The 23,267-nt window shown below is 37.5% G+C and overlaps 1 protein-coding gene across 4 annotated transcripts in view; it reads right to left on the bottom strand.

The window, feature by feature from the left end:
* The window catches only part of UNC13B (unc-13 homolog B), a 258,600-nt gene that overhangs the window by 122,135 nt on the left and 113,198 nt on the right, over window positions 1-23,267 (bottom strand). For all 4 annotated transcript variants that reach the window (XM_042914010.1, XM_042914013.1, XM_042914011.1 and 1 more), the window contains exon 7: window positions 17,901-17,958. In XM_042914010.1, coding sequence (XP_042769944.1) covers window positions 17,901-17,958 — 58 coding nt within the window. The remainder of the gene's footprint in view (window positions 1-17,900; window positions 17,959-23,267) is intronic.

Here is a 23,267-nt window from a genome sequence, read left to right as displayed (position 1 = left end):
TGTCTTCAAGATAAAATATAGCTTGCTACAGCTTTCAAATCCTGTAAGATATGAAGACTCTATGCCTCATCTCTGATCCTGCCCCACTCTTATCCCCTGCCCTCAAGTCATCCAGAATTTTCAACATGCTTATAAGTCATGCTTTTTTATGTTAGTGTCTTAGTACCATAAACTCTTTTCTCCTTCTTAACTGACTCCTACTCATCTTTCAAAACTTACTTTATGCCAGAGGTTTTGAAGGAAGTAAGGATCAATAGGTAGAGCACAAAGAAATTTCAGGAAAGGGAAACTATTCTGTGTCATATTATTAGGGTGAATATGTGTCGTTATACATTTGCCAAAACCCATAGAACACACAATGCAAAGAGTGAACCTACGGACTTTTGTTGACTTTTAAATTCTTTTCAATTTAGGTATCATTTCCTCTGGGAAGCCTCTCCTAAACACCCAGAAATTGGGTTAAGTTGTTTTCCTCCACTTTCACTTAATTACATGGTAGTAAATATATTTTCCTCTCTGGACTTGAGCTCACTAAGGTCAAAGACTTTCATCTCTGTATCCCCAGTGCCTAGCATGGTTCTTAGCATGAGGAAAAGGTGTCCAATACTTGTTTGTGCAATGAATAACTCTAACAATTGTTGATCTCTACAATATTTCTGTTAATCCTGTATAGCCAATCAAATTCATTTCTTACCACTCTGAACCAATGAAATCAATAATAAAAAAAACCATAAGATGACCATGCTTTTACAGAGTAAGAGACTGTTGTATATATACAACAAGTACTGTGACCAGGTTAGGCACTTAAGTACTGTAATCAAATGAAACTTTTTTTTTTTTTTTAAGATTTATTTTTTAAGTAATCTCTACATCCAACATGGAGCTCAAATTCACAACCCTGAGATCAAGAGTCACATGCTCTACCACCTAAGCCAGCCAGGTGTCCCTCAAATGAAACTTTAATACATTAATCTGACATTTTTAACATACATAATTGCATGCCACAGTAATTGAACAGAAATGATAATAAGTTGATGTTAATGACTGCAATTAGCCACCACAAATTCTTTCTGGAAAAAGATAAGATAGAAATAAAGGAGTCAGAAGACTACAATTAACATTATTTTTATCAGCCAAACCATATTGTTACAATTTCTCTTTTCTTTGTTAGTTTGCCAACACCTATAATCATTAGTATCAACTGCTTATACAGATACCACATGTACAGTGTAAAACTCAGCACCCACTCTTACTGACAGAAGTCCTAGACTCACTGCACTGCCCTACTACTAAAATAAGACTCTCTGTATACTCTGTGGAGTCTATAACCAATATATTTTCCTGACTCTGAGAGTCCTAGTCCTGGACTAAAGGTTGCAAAACCGTGAAGTGACTCATCCTTTACTCCCGCTACCCAGGGAGGATGTTCCAGCCAGTTACTGGCCAGGAATGAGGCCAGGAAGGAATCCTCCCTTCACAATTTTCTTTTATCCTACTATGAATATCTTTCTTTTCAACCAATACATTCCAATTAGCTTCTTCAAAAGTCATTTCTGAACTCATCTCTTCTGAACAGCCTTCCTGAACAAACTAAACACCATTCTTAACCATTTGCTTCTTCTCAGCCACCTCGACACTTTCCTCTCTACTTCCAAGGTATTACTATTGAAAATAAACTGAAATTGTCCAAAATTAAAATATAAGCAGAAAGCCAAGTTGATAACCCAGAGAAGGAAGTTTGAACAGCACACCAAACAAAGAGGGGGGCCCACTTAATAAGAGCCAAAATAGGAAGTCAGAAATAAAAGAACCAGGATGGTAGATAGGGAAAGACAGGCTAAGCAGGAAGGAGATTCTGAGTCAATCAAGGCACAAGAACTATCACCTATGGCTGTTTTCACTGTGCTCTCTGGAATATGATTTGTAAGAGGCTGGCTGTACCTAAAGGCCAAGGGAGGAAAAAGCAGTCTCATACTTTGCTAGTAGGGGTGAAAATAGCACAGCCTCTATAGAAGACAGTTTTATAAAATATTCCAAAATGTTGTATGTATTGTTAAATGCTCGATGCTATAACTCAGTAATTCCACTACTGGCTATCATCCAATACACATACATGTATAAAATTATACATGGGGTGCCTGGGAGGCTCATTCGGTTGAGCCTTGAACTTCGGCTCTATTCATGAGTTCAAGTCCCACGTTGGGCTCTCTGCTGTCAGCCCACTGTGAATCCTCTGCCCACCCCCCCCACCACCACTCTGTTCCTCCCCTGCTCATGCACTCTCTCTCTCAAAAATGAACATTAAAAAATTATACATGTAAAATATCAACTTTAGCACTGTAACAGCCAATATCAGAAGCAACTTAAATGTCCTTTAATAGCAATTCCAATCCTAGGTATATATTCACAACAAATATATTCAAACAAATACTTGTAACAATCATTCACAGCAGCTCTACTATTAACAGTCAAAAGCTAGAAACAACCTAATGTCCATCAACTGATGAATGAATAAACAAAATGTGGTATACACATACAATGCAGTACTATGCCACCTTAAAAAGTAAGGATATCCTAACAAAGAAAAAAAGGAGACAAACAAAACAAAAAAGACTCTTAAGAGAACAAATTAGTGGCTACCAGAGGAGAGGTGGGGGTTGAGGAGGATGGGTGAAATAGGTGAAGGGGACTAGGAGTACACTTATTGTGATGGAAACTGAATAATGTATAGGATTGTTGGATCACTATATTGTACACCTGAAGCTCATATAGCTAATGTTAATTACACTGGAATCAATTTTTTAAATGTTTATTTATTTATTTTAAGAGCGTGAGTGAGTTGGGGAAGGGTAAAGAGAGAATCCCAAGCAGGCTGCACACTGTCAGCACAGAGCCTGATGCAAGATTCAGTCCCACGAACTGTGAAATCAAGAGACCTGATTTCGGGAGCTGAGCCGAAATCAAGAGCTGGTCGCTTAACTGACTGAACCACCCCGGCGCCCCCAAATTTTAAAAATATGGAGCACTTCAGGGGCGCCTGGGTGGCTCAGTCGGTTGAGCGCCGACTTCGGCTCAGGTCACGATCTCGCGGTCTGTGAGTTCGAGCCCCGCATCGGGCCCCTGTGCTGACAGCTCAGAGCCCGGAGCCTGTTTCAGATTCTGTGTCTCCCTCTCTCTGACCCTCCCCCATTCATGCTCTGTCTCTCTCTGTCTCAAAAATGAATAAAAACGTTAAAAAAAAAAATTTAAAAAAAATATGGAGCACTTCACAAATTTATGTGTCATCCTTGTGCAGAGGTCATGATTATTGGAATCAAATTTCAAAATAAATAAAAATAAAAAACAAAAAAAGGAAGGATATCCTGATACATGCTACAACATAGATGAACTTTGAAAGTATTATGCTAACTGAAGAGGGCAGTCATAAAAGGTCACATATTGTATGATTCCATTTATATGAAATATCCAAAATAGGTAAATCCATAAAGGCAGAAAGTAGATTAGTGACTGCCAGCAACTGGGGGTTGGGGAAAGAATGGCGACTGACTGCTTAATGAATACAGTGTCTCCTTTAGGGCTGATGAAATGTTTTGGAATTATATAGAGGTGATGATTACATAACACTGTGAATATACTAAATGTCACTGAATTATACACTACAAAATGGTTATTTTTATAAATTAATTTCACCTTCATTTTTAAAATGTCCATTAATAGGAACTGGTTCCATACATGTAGTATATATTAAATATATGAAGTGAAAAAAAGCAAGGTATGTTAACACTATGCAAAGCATACTACCTTTTGTGAGCGGGGCTTTAAGTATAAATGTATAAACTCTTGTGAATGTACAAACTCTCTCTAGAGAAATCCACAATAAATGGCAATAGTGGCTGCCTTGAGGCAGAAACTGAATAGCTAAAGGACAGGGTTGAGGAAAAAAATTTGTTTTTCATAGCATACCCTGCATCTTTTGATACAAAAATGAAATTTATGCATGTGTTTCCTTTAAAACATGAAAGGGGAAGGAAGGGCTCCTAGGTTCAAGGTAACCAAGAATCAGCTATCTAGAGAACACCAACATGATTAGGATACTTTAATGCAAGAGCCAGAATAGGAGACTCAAATAAAAGTGGTAAATGGTGGGAGAAAGATGGCAAAGAAAGATCTCTGCCTTCTGGGATTTTAGAAATGAGAATGGGAAAATAGAGGAAATTGATGAGGTGGGAGATTCTTCAGGATAGAGGCCAGCTAGTCAAGCAATCCTATTTTCCTGAAGGGCATGTGTTCTAGATAAATGGAAGTAATTAGGTATGTAGCATTTGCTCTTCTGCTTCCATTGCTCATAGTAATAGGTCTTCAGTCATAAGCCACCAAAATTTTAAGTGGCACAAAGCTTTCAACCCTTTAACAAATTAGAAAGGAGACAACATAATAGGTGCCAAGACACACTAGGTTCCTGACGAAAGGGCTCTCAGAGAAGTGAATCTGCCAAACTAGTCCAGCTCTGTATATCTTCACTTTTTGAAGAAAGCAACAGAGGGACTCATTTCCTTCTGCAGGGTAGCAAGTACAACTTTGGTATCACTCTACTCTCTAGACCAATATGGTCAGCACATAATTTGCCATCTTTTTAATCCTCTCCCCATACTTTTCATTTATCCTACTATGAATAATCTTTCCTTCCAATCAACACATTTTAATTAGCCCCTTAAATATCATCTTTAAACTCATCTCTCTGGAAAGACTTCTTGAACAAACTTTATGGTATTCTTAACTATTTGCTTATTTCTCTGTCACCCGAGAACTTTCCCCTCTATTTCCAGGGTACTGCTATACACCTGAGGATCATCACAACAAGTAACATACTCAAGTCACTGCATTTGTGCATTTGTCATCTTCTGATCGGTAGGTTCTGATGTAGGTTATGAGCTAGATCTTCTGATTCCTTTTCCATCCTCCCATTAATCCTCCTGCCCTTCTTCCTTGAACCTCACAATATATTCTCTGGTCTATGTATCTACTCATTAAAAACAAGAATACTCCAAGAAAATACAGAAGCCTTTGGGGAGGAAGAAACAAAAAGATGTAATAGATAAACTTGTATGCAGAAGCTTTGAGTTTCTTTTCTGTAATGCTTGCCTGGAACTTCCAAGTTTCACAAGAAAAGTTAAGAGAGGTATTACAATTCTCATGCTGTCTGGTATCTGCTAAAAAGTCTTTATGTCTACTAAGAATAAACATGAACACTTTACCTTACAAATTACCTTACAGTACGGTTGACAAGGGTTTAGTTATTGCCAATATCACATATCAGTTACCTGATTATGAGTCTAAATCAGTCTTAATTACAGAATCATCCTAGGAAATCGACACACTCTGAAGAGAGTAAATTTTCGACCCAAAGAAAAAGAATACTCCCAACAAACACTGCAAATTACACTCTTTTTCAATAATAATCATTTTTCTTGCTTTTTCTCCAGAAAAGCCTTTCCCTAAAAATCCAGATGGGCTGAGGTCTCTCAGAGGCCAAAAACCAGGCTTCACTCTTTGGGACCTGACACATCAGACAGTGAGATATGGCTGAACAGACTAAGTCCTTACTCCTGCAATTCACCAGTTTAGTGGGGGAAAAAATCCTATCACTTAGGAAGCAAAGGTAAGTCTAAGAAAACATTTAGAGTACACTACACTAAACTCTACTAAAAGATAATGATGGGTGGTGGGCTCATGGGTATTATTTCCATTATTCCTCTCCAAAACTCAAATATGTTCCAAGCATTCTTTCACATATTCAAATACTGCAAAATTAAAATTTAACTTCTATTTGGGGGCGCCTGGGTGGCTCAGTGGTTAAGTGTCCCACTTCGGCTCAGGTCATGATCCCACAGTTTTTAAGTTTGAGCCCCACATCGTGCTCTGTGGTGACAGCTCAGAACCTGGAGTATGCTTCAGATATTGTGTCTCCCTCTCTCTGTCCCTCCCCTGCTCGCATTGTCTATCTCTCTCAAGATAAACATTTTTAAAAATTTAACTTATTTTATAAAAAGAAAAATTAGGGGCGCCTGGGTGGCTCAGTCGGTTAAGCAACTGACTTCGGCTCAGGTCTTGATCTCAGAGTTCGTGGGTTCGAGCCCCGCGTCGGGCTCTGTGCTGACAGCTTGGAGCCTGGAGCCTATTTCGGATTCTGTCTCCCTCTCTCTGCCCCTCCCCCACCTGTGCTTTGTCTCTCTCTCTCTCTCTCTCTCGCTCTCTCAAAAATAAATAAAATGTAAGAAAAAAAAATTTAAAAAAAAAAAAAGAAAAAGAAAAATTAAAGGGCACGTGGTGGTTCAGTCAGTTAAGAACCAACTGTTGATTTAGGCTCAGGTTATGATCTCAGGGTTTGTGAGTTCGAGCCCTGTGTCAAGCTCTGTGCTGACAGCATAGAGCCTACTTGGGATTCTCTCTATTTCCTTTGCTCTCTGCCCCTCCTCTGCTTGTGCGCCCTCTCTCTCTCTCGCTCTGTCAAAATAAATAAACATATTAAAACAAAACAAAACAAAATTAAGATGTTGCAAGAGTAGGAGCGCCTGAGTGGCTGAGTCAGTTTAGCGTCTGACTCTTGATTTCGGCTCAGGTCATGATCTCATGGTTCCTGAGATCAAGCCCTGTGTCTGGCTCCCTGCTGACCTCATGGAAACTGCTTGGGATTCTGTCTCCCTTTCTTTCTGTGCTCCACAACTTACACACACTCTTTTTCAAAATAAACAAACATATAAAGAAAAAAAGAAAAAGAAAAAGAAAAAGAAAAAGAAAGAGAAAGAGAAAGAGAAAGAGAAAGAGAAAAAGAAAAAGAAAAGAAAAAGAGATGTTGGAAGAGTATACACCAAACTATGAAAAGTAGTTATCTTGGAGTAGACTGGAGAGGGAGTATTACAGACAACTATCACTTTCTATAGTATATGTCTCTTAATCAAAGATTTTTACAGTGAAGATGTTACATGCATGTCTAAGGTTTTGTTGTTTTTGTTTTTTTTAAAGTTTAAACTAAAAAGGGGACTAATTTAGTATGTTGGGGCAGGGGAATGACAATTCTTCGCAACACCCTGCAAAATAACCACAAAGTTTCCCTCACAACTTTTGAATTCTAACACATTATCTGGATATAAACTGCCAGAATTTCTTAACTCAGTAACAAATGTGTGAAATTCAATCTAGCAGGGTGAATGAGGACAGAGGAAACATTCCTAGTGTATTCAAGGCCAGAATTTCAGGGAAACAGACCTTTGTCATGGGAAGCAACTCAAGAAATAATCTATTCCCTATGGCTTCAATAAATTTTTAAAACATAGTAAGAACCCAAAAGGGACACTGATGAAGGGGTAGTCAAATCTGAACTATAATCAGCTGTGAATATTTCACTGTAATATATGGTACTCTAAGACCAATTCAAAGGATGGAAAAAATAATCAAAAGGTATCTCTGAAAAATATATACACATATGTTTGGACAAGTGTAAAACCTCTCAAATGATTAATAAGAAACTGCTAATGATGACTGCTTCTGAGGAGAGGACCCAAGTATCTGGGTATAGAAATAGAAGAAAGACCTTCTACTGTATTCTCTTTAATATTTTAAAGTTTGTGTGCCATTATGTATGTTTTCTATTTAATAAGTGAATTAATTTAAAAATAACACAAAAGGCAAAAGGCAAATAAGAAAAGGATATTTTTCTGAACAAATTATATCCTATGAGATTTTTGCCATCAAAGGGTGGTAGAGTAAAAAGAACATGGGCCTTAAGAGACAAACGGACCAAGGTTTTATCCCCAGTTCACCCACTCCCTAAGAAGTGACACAAAAGAAGATAAATGCTGGGAAGACCTGAACAAAAAAATACAAAAAATACAAAAATAAAGAAAACTCTGGTCTGCTTTCTTCACAATACCATGCAAAGTGGCCACCAAGATTTATAACAAGGAAAGCAATACACTGCACAAGTTTTAATGAGACCAAATTTTGACATTGAGGGCATTGAACAGAACCCTCAAAATTCATGTCATGTACTTAAAGCCACATTATGACAAAAAGTGACTAGGAAAGTTAAGGAGCTAGAACATCTCTTTTATGAGGTTGCACTACAATGGATGGAGCTAAAAGCCAGCTGGTACAGGGACTACATAGCCCACTTAACAGGACTTGAATTTAAATGACAGTGTAAGTATTATGGCTTTGAGGAGTGGACATATTTGTAATTAAATCCAAGGTGACAGTGTCCCTGAGGAACCTGGGATACAGGAATTCAGTAATTTCTCAGGTCTCCCAGGACTATCTTGGGTACCTATTACCCAATTTCAGGGCAGGGAACTGTTTAAAAAGGCTATCAAAAGTCCTAGTAGATCATAGAATGTTTTGAAGGTGACTGCCATGCAACAGCAACATAGCACTGACTGCAAAAGGATATAGAGGACACGGTGTTTTCTGTCGCTTCAAAAGTTACAGTGAGGGATTCTAGATCTCTTCAAGACACTGTTGGAAAATGGATTCATCCAGTATATACTCCTACAAGGATGCTAGCCCTAGTTCAGACTGTGAAGCCACAAAGTTCTCTAAGAATTAGGTCTCCTGATAGGCAGGGGCTATCAGCATGGTGGCTATCCTCATCTGGAAATAGTAATACAGGAAAGAAAATTACTGGAGAATAGGCCACAGGATCTGATGCCAGCCAAGCTTCCTTTTTATCTAGAGCTGTGCAAAGTGGTTAGCTCTGATGGTCAGGAAGTGCCAAGTCCTCTCAAGTTGGTGTCCTCTGGTATAAAATACTGGGAGTGATGGGGCACCTGGGTGGCTTAGTCAGTTAAGCATCTGACTCTTGTTTTCAGCTCAGGTCGTGATCTCATGGTTTGTGAGATCAAGCCCCATGTCGGGCTCTGTGCTGACAGCACAGAGCCTGCTTGGGATTCTCGCTTTCCCTCTCTTTCTGCCTCTCTCTCTCTCTCTCTCTCAAAATTATAAAATAAACATTTAAAAATAAATAAATAAAATGCTGGAGTGGTAGTCTCATAGTCTACTCTATATGATCATACCTTGATGCAGTACATACTTGCCAATTGGGTCCACTCCTTCTGGCACGGGGTGGGTCCAAAATGGAAGAAAGGGATTCTCAATCAGAAACAGATAAAATTTCCTGGCTACTAGAATCCACCATCTCCTGACTAGGAAAACAAGTCCTGGCCCCTATCAGGAGGCAACCATAATACCCCATAAGCTTAAAGTTAGTCTTGTTTATGGTAGGTGGAGAAATAGGATTAAGAGCAGTATTGGCAGTATCTGCTGAGTTTTGTGTTTGGTTGATTTTGGTCAAGGAATTATACTATCATCTGTACAGTGCACAGGAATCTAATCTTCCAGATGGGGAATAACTGGTTACATGTATAGAATGGCCCATTTCTCTGCCTCCCTCAAAAGATAGAATATTAGAAAAAAAGCCATAGCATGGCAGTAGACAATTTTAGATGGAAACCAAGAACAATAGGGGTATATAAGAGGATTATGTGAATGTAGTACAGAGTAGATATATGCATGTCAGACATGATGGCTTAACAGTAGTGGGAAACACTGAACACCTCTAGCTTCCTGTCAAAGAATCAATAATATCAGCATGAAAGATCAGCAAATATAACAAAAAGTTGAAGGGTAAGTCATTTTATACAAACATGTCTCTTTTGGATATGTTGGTAAAAAAAAAAATCCTTTTGCAGTTAGTGGTAGTCAAGTAAGATGTCACCACTTGGTAGCCAACCTGCGTATTAACTGACAATACTTCTCAATGTTTGGTCACTGGTATTTATGGACGTGACTCACACCCAACTCTTCTGAATCATACTTTAAAAAAAATTTTAAACAATATGTTGAGTTATGCCCTATTTTACTAATTTAAAAGACTGATTCATTCTCAGGGAATTTTGGTTTATAATATGATATGTCACTATTTATAATAAATACTGTAACAAGACCAGTGAAACACACCCTTCACAGACAATCAGAGAAATCTCTGAAACACCAATGGTGGGCTATATCTCAAAACTTCAAGCCATCTTCAAGGTCCTAGTACAAATAAAAATAATAGACCCCAAACCCTTTTTATTTCAGATATAGTAACTGATTAGGAGAGACCTTAGGGATATCACCAATAAAAGAGACATTGAAACTTTAAGAACCACTTAGCACTCTCAATCAAGAAATCACTGGTATTATTAAACTAAAATGTGTCAACCTCAACAACCAACTATTGTTCAATAGAGTCTCAAATCCAAACTGAAAAAGTAAATCTACATGACTTGCCTCCACATTGTCAGGCCTGGGACCATTTTTAATATTTATTGTTTCCGTAATTATCATACACCAAATGCATTTGGAGAAAATCCTCAAGTACAAAAAAAATAAAAACAAAAATAAAACTTTCCTATATTCCTACCACTCAGAGCCACTATCAGAGCTGTATTTCCTTGGAAGTTTTTTTCCTATGTTTATGTGTAAACAATTTTTTAGATAATTGAGATCATATTATTTAATTACCTAAAAATCCTCCTTTTTAAAACTTATTCACATAAATGTCTGCTGTATCTTAAACTATTTAAAAGCATAGTACTCCATTACATGGAGATGCCACAATTATCCATTCTTCCAATATTTTTGCATTTTTTCTCCACTATAATTAAAATCTAAACATAAATGTTCCTTTGCATCAAGTTACTTTCCTTGAATATCTCCTAGAAGTAAAATTACTGAGTTAGAAAGGTTGTGCTAATTTAGACACCCTAGCAGAGTATGTGAGTAATCATCTCATCAAATCCTTGCCAGATACTAAATCACTTTTTGATTCACTTCTCAATTGCAGCCAGCAATACCATCATTGATAATATAGCGGGGGGGGGGGGGGGGGGGGGGGGGGCGGTGGGGATTGTAACAGCCAGACATGTATAAAAATTGAAAATAGCAGAAAGTTGTAGAACTTAGTAGTCCTTAAACTGTTTTGTGTGACAACATGGTGTGCTGCTTCATTCTTTGACAAGACGTAGGTAGAAATATCCTTACTAAAGAATGAAGTTTGAATATCACAGAAAATTTAAACACATTTGGAGAAGGAATAAACCAGTTTCTCTCTCCACACCAACTTCCTATTATGTTTAGCCCTGTGGCTAAGGTAAATATTCACATTATACCATTTGTTGCACATGAGATTTGTATCTAATATGCAGACCAAATTGCACAGCCTCAGAATATCTCAATAAATCGAACAAAAATTACTCAAATATGAAAAAGCTGCCATGTACATAAGACCTGCAAAAGTAAGCAAGAGGTTCAAGCATGCAAAAAACATGCATCTGAGGGTGTCTGCCACCAATCCTAACAACTGACTTAGTGTGAAAATAAGACACTGCAGTTAAGTAACTGCTTATGGCACAGATATGTCTTTGTATACTGGCATTCACTGAAATATCCTAGATCTTCTCTAGTTCTTGATCATTGGTACACAGAGAACTTTTTTTTTTAATTTTTTTTAATGTTTGTTTATTTTTTGAGAGAGAAAGAGTGCAAGCAGGGGAGGTACAGAGAGAGGGAGACAAAATCTGAAACAGGATCCAGGCTCTGAGCTGTCAGCACAGAGCCTGACTTGGGGCTCACACCCACGAGCCATGAGATCATGACCTGAGCTGAAGTCAGATGCTTAACAGACTAAGCCACCCAGGCACCCCCACAGAGAACACTTCTAAGACTTCTCTTAATCCTGCCCAAGTGGCTCCACTAGGACCAGAGTCTCACTTTGCTACTTCTAGAGAGCCCAGGATTCATTCACAGCATGTGCAACTCACTGGAACACGGAAATCTCCATGATGGCCCATCTGCCTAGACACAGCACAGAGCCATTTCCTTTTTTGTTTGTTTGTTTTGTTCATGTAAGCTCTATGCCCAACTTGGGGGCTTGAACTCATGACCCTGAGATCAAGAGTCACATGTTCCACCAACTGAGTCAGCCAAGCGCCCCAAGCCATTCCCTCTTTGGGGTCCTACTGTTAACCAGAACTCTAACCCAGAATGTAAGACGAAGTCCCAATATGCCTACTCTGGTGACTATCTTTCATTTTCCTTGCATCTCTCTCCTGTCACTCAAATCAAGGAAATCTTTCCTTAGTCAGAAATAGGCAGACTAGAGTGAAGCCCTCCTTCCTCCTATAATATTCATCTAAAACATTTTGCACATTCTCCAGAATATTCTCTTTCTAGCTTTTAGGAAACTAAAGCCAAGAAGACCATTTATTCTGCTCTTTGCCTTCCATATCTGTCCCTGAAGTAATGGGCACAAGACAGCCTAGTTGCTTGAACTGGCAATAATAGATGGGATAAAAAACATAGGTATATAATAATTACCTTCTAATATATCACATATTACAGTTACCAAAGGAGACTAAAACATCCTAAGATAAAAGTGGGAGCAGAATGTTATTACTGGATATTAAATTCACCATCAGAAAGGTTTGCTCCCAAAGAAAACACTGGGAAGTATATAGTTTACCCCAATAGTTCTAAATAATTCTATCACTTTTAAGAGTAGATACAAATAATTGGGACCAGAGAAACCTTCAAATCAAAGTGAAGACTAAAGGCTCCTTTAGAGGAGCAGTCATTTCTGAAAATATTCTGAAGACATCTCAAAAGTAACTGCAGATAACTGACCCTGAAAGAAAGGGTAGTGCAGGACCATCCATGTGAAGGCATCTCAGGACTAGAAAGTTATAGGGTCATATGATACAACAGCTAAAAGAAACCTAGAGACCATTTAGACCAACTCTCCCCTTCTATACATCAAGAAACTGAAGTAGACAGTAAAAAGACTTCTAAAGTCACTCAGAGAGATAGGAGCAAACCCAGATCTAGAACAATGACTCAATTATTCCATTACTCTTAATAAATCTTACCTATTAAAAGTAGTACATTGTTGGAGGCACCTGGCTAGCTCAGTCAGAGTATGTGTCTCCTGATCTCAGGGTCATGAGTTCAAACCCCACATTGGGTGCAGTGATTACTTAAAAAAAAAAAAAAAAAAAAAAAAAAAAAAAAAAAAATGGTGGTACATCGTTAAATATACTTAGAAAATGTAAGGTGCAAAACGGGATTAAAAACTCATAATCCCAGGGTGCCTGTGTGGCTCAGTCAGTTAAGCATCCGACTTCAGCTCAGGTCATGACCTCACGGTTCACGAGTTCGAGCCCCAAGTCGGGCTCTGTGCTGACAGCTCAGAGCCTACAGCCCGCTTCAGATTCTGTGTCTCCCTCTCTCTCTGCCCCACCCTCCCTCCCTCCCTCTCTCTTTCTCAAAAATAAACATTAAAAAAATTTTTTTAAAGTCATAATCCCATAGATGAATAAAGAAGATGTGGTACACAGACATAATGGGATATTACTCAGTCATAAAAAAGAATGAAATCTTGCCATTTGCATTAACATGGATGGATCTAGAGGATATAATGCTGAGTGAAATAAGTCAGTCAGAGAAAGACAAATACCATATGATTTTACTCATATATGGAATTTAAAAAACAAAATGAACCAAGAAAAAGAGACAAACAAAAAACAGATTCTTAAATGCAGAGGACAAACTGGTGGTTACCAGAGGGGTGGAGGTAGGGAAAGAGGTGAAACAAGTAAAGGACATTAAGAATACACTTATCATGAGCACTGAGTAATATAAAGGATTGCTGAATCACTATACTGTATACCTGAAACTAACATAATACTGTGTGTTAATTATACTAAATTAAAAGAAGAAGAAAAAAATAGTACCATATAAGTGTTATAGTTAAGTTTTTGAATCCTTCAAAATAATCCTTCAAAATAATCCCTGCTGGGATTTCATTTGGAACTACACATTGATTTCTTTTACATTAAAACTAGAAGAATTTTTAAAAAAAGTCAATTCCCCATATCAGAAACAAATTTGATTAATATTCTGGTGCTTCTATTTCCAGATATTTTCACTCTAATTGTATAAATACATTTATATACATGTATTAATCTGCTTGGCTGCCATAACAAAATATCATAAACTAGGTGCTTAAACAGTAGAAACTTATTTTCTCACAGTTTCTGGAGGCTGAAAAGTCAAAGATCAAGGTTCTGGAGGGTTTGATTTCTAGTGAGACCTCTCCTACCTTGCAAATGGCCACCTTCTTTCTGTGTCCTCACATAGCAGAGAGAGCTCTGGTGTCTCTTCCTCTTTTTTAAAGGGCACCAGCCCTATTAGATTAAGGCCCCCAATGACTTCATTTAACATCTTCTCACATGTTCTGTCTCCAAATACAATCACACTGAGGGAACACAATTCAGCCCACAGCATTCCACCTCTGACCCCCCCAAATTCATGTCTCTATTGCATGCAAAATACATTTTTTCCATCCCATCAGCCCCACAAATCTTAACTCCAACTCTAAAGTCTAAAGTCCAAAGTCCAAAGCATCACGTAAATATCAACTAAGTAGATACGAATGAGACTCCACGTATGATTCATCCTGAGGCAAAACTCCTCTCCAGCTATGAACCTGTGAAACCAAACAAGTTATGTGTTCCCAAAATACAATGGTGGGCATGCATAAGAGAGAGATTCCCATTCTACAAGAAAGAAAAAGAAAAGATGGAAAAGGTAATGGATCCCAAGTAAATCCAAAACCTAGCAAGGCAAATTATATTAGATCTTAAGGCTGTAGAATATTTCTCTTTGTTTTGACATCCCACTGGGGTGCCAGCACCTCCACAGCTCTAAAGGATAGCCCTGCCCCATGGCTTTCTGCATTGCTCTATCCCTCTGAAACAGAAGGAAACAGCATTAATTGCCCTTTGGGCCTGTGCTGAGAGTGGCAGCCCTGATAATCTCTGAATCAATCACCTTCCAGGTCATTCTTCCCTTTCCTCAAGAAAAAGCACATGTTCACAGCCAAACAACACCATGGTCTGATCCTGCAGAATCCAAGAAGTCTAACAGTCTTCACTGCCTCCCTCTTTCTTTGTCCCAGTTAGTTGAAACTGGCAGTGTCTCTGCTGATATCCCATTTCTACTTCTAGATTCTGCTGAGTTTGCTGGTTAATCCATAGACCAAACCCACGATCTCTTTATTGTTCTCTTCAAAACAAACTTTCTCATTTTTTACAATACAAATTGGCTAAGGAACTAAATTATGGTTCCTTTTTACTTAACAATTCCTTCTTCAATTCAACTCTCTCCTCTCTCATTTTACTATAGGCAGTAAGCAAGACCCAAGCCACATCTTCAATACTTTGCTTAGAAATCCCCTTACAAATTTTTATCTTTCACAAACACAACAATTTAGCCAAGTTTATTGCCAGTTTGTAACCAGGATTGCCTTTCTTCCAGTTTCCAATAAACTGTTCCTTACTTCCATCTGAGACTACTCCAGAATGGCCTTCTATATCCTTATTTCTGCCAACAGTCCCTTCACAGCAATCTTGCCTTTTTCTAGTAAGCGCTGGAAAATTCTTCCAGGTTTTACCATCACCCAGTTCCAAAGCCACTTCTTCATTTTTAGGTATTTGTTTATAGCAGCACCCCACCTCTAGGAACCAATATCTCTATTAACCTGCTCAGGCTGCCATAACAAAATACCATAGAATGGGTAGACTTAACAGAAATTTGTATTCCAGTTTTGGAGGTTGGGAAGTCCAAGATCAAGGTGCCAAGTGATTTGATTCCTAGTGAAGGTTCTCTTCCCAGCTAGCAGATAGCCAGCTTCTTATGTCCTCACACAGAGAGCTCTGTTGCCCTTTTCTCTTATAAGGGTACAGACTCTATCAGATTAGGGCCTCATTCTTATGATCTCATTAACCTTTATCACCTCCTCAGAGGCCCAATCTCCAAAGAGAGTCATACAGGAGCTAGGGCTTCAATGTATGAATTTTGGTAATGTGAAATTCAATCCATAGCAAGAAGCCTTAAATTACACATACACACAAAGTTTTATATACTTTTTTTTTTAGATTTTATTTTCAAGTCACTTCTACACCCAACATGGGGCTTGAACTCACAACTCCGAGATCAAGAGTCACATGTTGTTCCATCTGAGCCATCCAGACACCCCAATTTTATATACTTTTTAACTTAAACTTTCATTAAAATGTCCTTTTTATTATTCAAAGCATAATTTTAAATAAATGCATAATATTCAATCTTATGATCATTTACTGTTTAACTATAGTCATTTTCAAGTTTTGTTATTTAAATAATTTCATAATCAATATTTTTGTACACAAACCTTTGTCTACTTCTCAATTACGTAGGATAAACTTCAAAAATTCAACTGGTGAATCAAATGATTTTCTAATTGGAAAAAAAATACCAGTAATATAAACAACCAAAAAGGCAAAAATTATTTTTTATGATTATTAATGGATATTAAAGAATCAGGACAACCGGTGAATCAAATGATTTTCTAATTGGAAAAAAAATACCAGTAATATAAACAACCAAAAAGGCAAAAATTATTTTTTATGATTATTAATGGATATTAAAGAATCAGGACAACCAAATAAAATGTGTGATTCTTGACTGGATCATACAGTGTGTGTGGGGGGGCAGGGAACAGCTATAAAAATATTTGGGGGACAACAGGGGAATTCTTAATTTGCACTATATATTAGATAATATTATTGTGTGAGTGTTAAATTTCTTGATTCTAATCATGGTATTCTGGTTATATAGACTGTCCTAGCTCTAAGAAGATACAATGCTGATGTGTCATGAAGTCTGAAGATTATATCCAAATGATTCAGAAAATATGTGTATTTTTGGGTATGTAATTCCTAATCTGAAATGGGACAACAGTAAAAACCTATGTCTTAGGGTTATTGTGAAGATTAAATAAGTTAGTACATTTTAGCTCTTATAGCAGCATCTGGCATACTCTAAGACCTCAAAATATGTTACTTAGTATGGTTTTTCTTATTAGAAATATTACTATAACCACTGCTTTCAACCAGGAGTTGTTAAGAGTTTGGCATCTGGTTCAGAAAAAAACTACAGTAACACAAAAGAAGCACAACACACACACACACACACACACACACACACACACACACCCAGAGGTTGAAAACTGAAAGAGAATAGACTCCAAGTCAGTCCTTTAGTGTTTCCTCAAGCTATTTTGAGAGAAACTGAAAAGGTAGCCAATGCAGGTCTCATTTCAAGAATGAATCTTTGTAGTCTGGGCAAATTAATCTCAAGAGAAATGACAAGTTCTCTCATTCAATTGTTTATCAAACTTTATTGAGGTTTACTATACTATGTATCAGGTATGGAGAAAGAGGCTAGAAATATAAAATAGAATAATGTCTATGCCTTTAAAAACCGTGTTGTCAAAAAAAAAAAAACTGTGTTGTCAAAGAAATAAACATAAATTACAGTATATAATGGGTTATATGATGGATGTGTGCACAGAGTACTCTGAAAGGAGAGGTGAGACACCTAAGCAAGACATGGGGGAAGGAGGAAATGGCAAGAAGAATTCCCAGGGGTGATGACATTTAAACTGAGCTTTAAAGAACAGTAACAGATAAAGGAGACAAAATGGGAAAAATCATTCCTCCAGGGGTAAAAGCTTGCAAATGGAGATAAAATATGAGCACCACTGCCCTGCCTATAGCCACACATAATCAAAAGGACTCTTCCTAAAGCCAATGGTCAGATAACCATTGAAGATATAGGCCTGAATATGGGTGCTTCCAGAATATCTTCTGTTTACACACATCACTTCTCCACCCTCCCCAATTAAAAAAAAAAAAAAAAAAAATCCATGTTTGGAGAACTGACAGCTGTGATTAAGGAGATTCAGAGACAAGTTTCTCACTTACAACACTGGGCGGCAGCAGTGGGTAATGGCTTCCTCTGGCTTTCTTCTTGAATATAATACTAGAAGCAGAAAGGAGAAAGAAAAAAAACAGGTAAGAGGCCCAAGTAAAGCAGGAAAAAAAAATCAAAACAAACAAATGAACAAAAACAATCACAGCTACTTCTAAAAAAGTTTAGCATTTGACTAAAGTCAAATTTTTATTGAACAGAAACAGATCATCCTGATTTCCCCGTGTGATCCTGACATATAGGCCAGACTATGAAATATGCGACTGGTCCAATGTAACAGGCTAAAGCAGGATAGCAGAAGGCTGCTCTGACCTCGGGCACCTGGGTATGCACATGCTCTGCCAAGCAGCTGTAGAAGGCTTAGTTTAGAAGCCTTAGAGGGCTTATGGCTAATGTACAGATTTCCCCATTTGGGTGAGAGAACTGAAAACCTCTCTGAAACTGAGTTTTCTCATCTTTAAAAATGTGTTTTTTCCCTCACAAGGTCATGTGGAAAGTGGAATTACATATTTCAGCCTGTAAAGCAACACCTAATTCCTACTAGAGTCCCCTTCCCACTTACATTCTAGCTTCCCCAAGCCAACACCACCATCACAATCAGAAAAAACAGAGTACTGAAGTCATTAAAAAAAAAAAAAAAAAAAAGGTTCTATAAAAGGGAGAACTAAATGCAAGTCTTGAGGATGGGCAGGGTTTGTAAAGGCAAAACAAGGAGAGAAAGGCATAAACAAGTTAACACAGGTATATAGTCTGAAAAACAGAATAGTTTGCTTCAGAGCCTACTGGAGGATTCGACTCAAAAGATATAATTTGGTCCAACAATTTGCAAATAGAACATCTGAAGTTCTCATCCTGACTCTGCTACTAATTACTATGTTCTGACGTACTGGGCAAGACAGAGCTCTCTAACATTGCCAACATATGAGTCATTCATTCAACAGGTATTTCTTGAGTAACCCTCATGTACAAAGGTCTTGATAAAGTTTGTGTAATATGGTAAGGAGTTTGGACTTTAATGTGTTGGGAAGCCATTTATAATTTTAAACACAAGAGGGATAGGACTCGATTATACTCTAAAAATCCTTCTGGCTGCTGTGTGAGGTGAACCATAGGGAACAAGAGGCAAAGACTAATTTTGTCTGCAATAATCCAGAAAAAAGTTTACAGCAACTTACATAGAAGTATTAGTGGTAAAGGGCATTTCAAGTAGTTGGATCCAAAATACAAAACACTTTTTGTACATAAATATACTATTATATGAAAGTATTTTATAAGCAATAAACTATGATACAAATATCAGAGGGAGACACTGCCATTATTGCCCCAATAGGGAATAATCAGAAGTCAAGCACAACTTAAACAATTTAATAGTAATAGTAAAACTGCCAATCATAAAAATGCTCACAAATTCTTGAAGGTTAAGCAACCCACCACTCCAAAGTAACAAGGGGACTTGCTTATAAATAAGAACCACTACAAATGATGATGATTTGGTAGGCAGTACATAGATCTAACAGTAAGAAAATTCTGTAATTTTAATTTTTCATTTTTTTTTAAAAAGGCTCCATGCCCAACATGGGGCTTGAATTCATAACCCTGGGATTAAGAGTCTCATAATCTACCAACTGAATTCTAATCAAATTCTAAAGCTTTAAATATTAAACTAGAAGAACTGAGATCTAAGAGAGGAGAGTAGATATTTTCAAAAGACCTATTTCAGGAATCTCCTCCAAGCCCAAAGCAGAAAGACAAAGACCAACTAAAGCTTAATTAATTAATAATATTAAGGGGGCACCTAAATGGCTCATTTGGTTAAGCATTGGACTTTTGATTTTGGTGCAGGTCATGATCTTACAGTTTGTGAGATCAAGTCCTGCATCAGACTCTGGACTGACAGCACAGAGCCTGCCTGGGATTCTCTCTCTCCCTCTCTGCCCCTCCCCCACTCACAAGCACATACTCTCTCAAAATAAATAAACTTTCAAATAATAATAATATGGGGCACCTCAGTGGCTCAGTCAGTTAAGTGCCCGACTTCAGCTCACGTCATGATCTCACAGTTCCTTATCTTGAGCCCCACGTTGGGCTCTGTACCAGACAGCTCAGAGCCTGGAGCCTGCTTCAGATTCTGCGTCTCCCCCTGTCTCTGCCCCTTCCCTGATCACTCTCACTCGCTCTCTCAAAAATAAACAAACATTAAAAAAAATTTTTTTTAAATAATAACATTAAGAGACTGGGCCCCTGGGTAGCTCAGTCAATTGAGTGCCTGAGTTTTGGTCTTAGCTCAGGTCTTGATCTCAGAGCAGTGAGTTTAGGCCCCATGATGGGCTCTAGGCTGGGCGTGAAGTCTACTTAATAATAATATTAAGAGAACTAAGGAAAAATCTATCATACCTATGTACAAAAACAAAACAAAAACCAGAGGGGCACCTGGCTGGCTCAGTCAGTAGAGCATGCAACTCTTCATCTGGGGGCCATGAGTTTGAGCCCCATGTTGGGGGCAGAATTTACAAAAAAATACAGTTCTAGAAAATTATATCCAATCTCGTCATGAATATACATGGAAAAATTCTAAAGAGATTACTAAGCCAAATCCATCACATATTATTTATCCATAATATGTAACTGTTGTAAATTTATATGTAAATATGTATGTACATATGTGCGTATGCATGTATGTTGGTATATAAATGGCCATACATTATGACCAAGTAGGCTTTAAATGCAAGGACGGTTCAATATCTGAAAACCTATTAATTCACTACAATAATTCACCATGATAAACAGATTAAAGAAAAATTCGTGGTCTAATGGATGCAGAAAAGACTTATATTTTCATGACAAAAATTCGTAGACAATAAAAACAGAATTATCTCAATCTGATAAAGTACCTATCAAACTTTAGGGCAAACATCATACTTCAGGACTTAAGAAGTATTCCCCTTATGGTCAGGAAAAAGACAAGGCTCCCCACTTTCACTACAACTATTAAAAATTATACTGAGAGCACCTGGGTGGATCAATCGGTTAACCATCCAACTCTTGACTTGAGCTCAGGTCATGATCTCACAGTTCATGAGATTGAGACCTATATTAGGTTCTACCAGGACAGCGCGGAAACTGCTTGGGATTCTCTCCCCACCCCCCCGCCCCTCCCCACTTACACACATGCTCTCTCTCAATATAAATAAACTTAAAAAAAAAATACTACACTGGATGCTTTATGCAATAAACTTTTTAAAATAAGGGAGCATCAAAAACAAGCAAAGTCTGAGAAAATGACCCAGACAAGAGCAGCCTAAGGAGACATGATAATTGAATTTAACACAGTGTCCTGGGTGGGCTCTTGAAACAGAAAAGGCATTGAGGTAAAAACTAAGCAAACCTGGAAAAAATGTGGCTTTTTCATGTTATTTTTAGTTAATAAATATAAATAAAACATTAACTTTTAAGTTTATAATAACATATCAGAATTGGTTCATTAATTGTAACTAATGTATGTGTTAATAACAGGAAACTTCAGGGAGGGGGTGGAGAAGAGGTGATAAGAAAACTCCCTGTATTATATGTTCAGTATATCCATAAATCTACAACTCCTGTAAAAAATAAACTCTGTTAATAAAAATATGTATAAAATTTCAAACGCTTTAAAAAATAAAGAATTAGAAAGTGATTAAAAAGTATTATTATTCAAAGATTTCAAAACTGGTTACATAGAAAAATCTAAGAGAATCTCTAAACTAGTACAACTATTAACAGTTGCTGAAAAAATAAACTATTAGGACTACACCAAAATAAAAAGCTTCTGGGGCACCTGGCTGGCTCAGTTGCTAGAGCATGCAACTCTTGACCTTGAGGTCATGAGTTCGAAGAGCTTATTCAAAAAAAATATTTTTTTAAAATAAAAATAATAAAAAGCTTCTACACAGCAAAGGAAAGAATCAACAAAACAAAATGAACCTATTGAATAAGAGAAGATATTTGCAAATGATGTATTCAGTAAGGTTAGTATGTAAAACATACAAAGAACTTCTACACCTCAACACCAAAAAAAAAAAAAAAAAAAATCAATTAAAAACTGGGAAAAAGTACCAACAGACATTTCTCCAAAGATGACATATAGTAGCTGAGTGGAGCCCCCAGACCTGACTTGGACCCTCCCTGGAGAACAGACTCAGGTGGAGGAAGACATCTTGGTGGGACTGAGGTGCATGTTTGCTAATTTGGAGAGAGAAAACCGGCAGCATAGGAACAGAGTGGGGGGAACCCCTTCTGCAGAGTGACAAAAGGAAGAAAAAGAGAGGCTGTGGAACTGTAGTATTGTATTTGGACAAGAGAAAAACCACTCTGGACCACAGACTAGGGAATGAAAAATATGGAGAGAGCTAGTTTCTACTTTGCAAACAGCCTTAGGGCCTAAACATCAGAGTTTTCAGGAGTGTGCAACTTTCTTGGAACCAAAGTTTTTTAATATTGTAGTACTTACAGGTGCAGGACACACAACAAACTGTTAAAACACATAAAAGACAGAAACCTAGCCAAAATGATTAAATGGAAGAATTCTCCTCAAAAGAAATTCCAGGAAGAAATGACAGCCAGAGAATTGCTCAAAACAGATATATCTGAACAAGAATTTAGAATAATAGTCATAAGACTAATAGCTGGGCTTGAAAATAGCATAGAAGACAGAAGAGAATCTAACTGCTGCAGAGATCAAAGACCTAAGAAATAGTCATAATGATGAATTAAGAAATGTTGTAAATGAGATGCAAAATAAACTAGATGCAGTGACGAGGATGGAAGAAGCAGAGGAGAGAATAGATGAAATAGAAGATGAAATTATGGAAAATGATGAAGCTGAAAAAAAGAGGGAAAATAAATTACTAGTCCACAAGGGGAGACTTAGAGACCTAAGTGATTCAATGAAACAAAATAATATCCATATCATAGGAGTTCCAGAAAAAGAAGAGACAGAGAAAGGGGCAGAAGGTTTATTTGAACAAATTACAACTGAGAACTTCCCTAATCTGGGGAAGGAAATAGACATCCAAGTTCAGGAGGCAAAGAGAACTCCCTTCAAAATCAACAAAAACAGGTCAATACCACGACATATAATAGTGAAACTGGCAAAATGCAGAGATAAAGAGAATCCTGAAAGTAGCTAGGGACAAATGGGCCTTAACCAACAAGAGTAGATACATAAAGGTAGTAGCAGACCTGTCCACTGAAATTTGGCAAGCCAGAAGGGAGTGGCAGGAAATATTCAACGTGCTGAATAGGAAAAATATGCAGTCAAGAATCCTTTATCCAGCAAGACTGTCATTCAGAATAGAAGGAAAGATAAAGGCTTTTCCAGACAA

The sequence above is a fragment of the Panthera leo genome, chromosome D4, assembly GCF_018350215.1.
Source record: "Panthera leo isolate Ple1 chromosome D4, P.leo_Ple1_pat1.1, whole genome shotgun sequence".
Classification (NCBI taxonomy): Eukaryota; Metazoa; Chordata; class Mammalia; order Carnivora; family Felidae; genus Panthera; species Panthera leo.
Note: the sequence above shows the minus strand (reverse complement) of the source record. Positions and strands in the feature narration are given on the sequence as shown.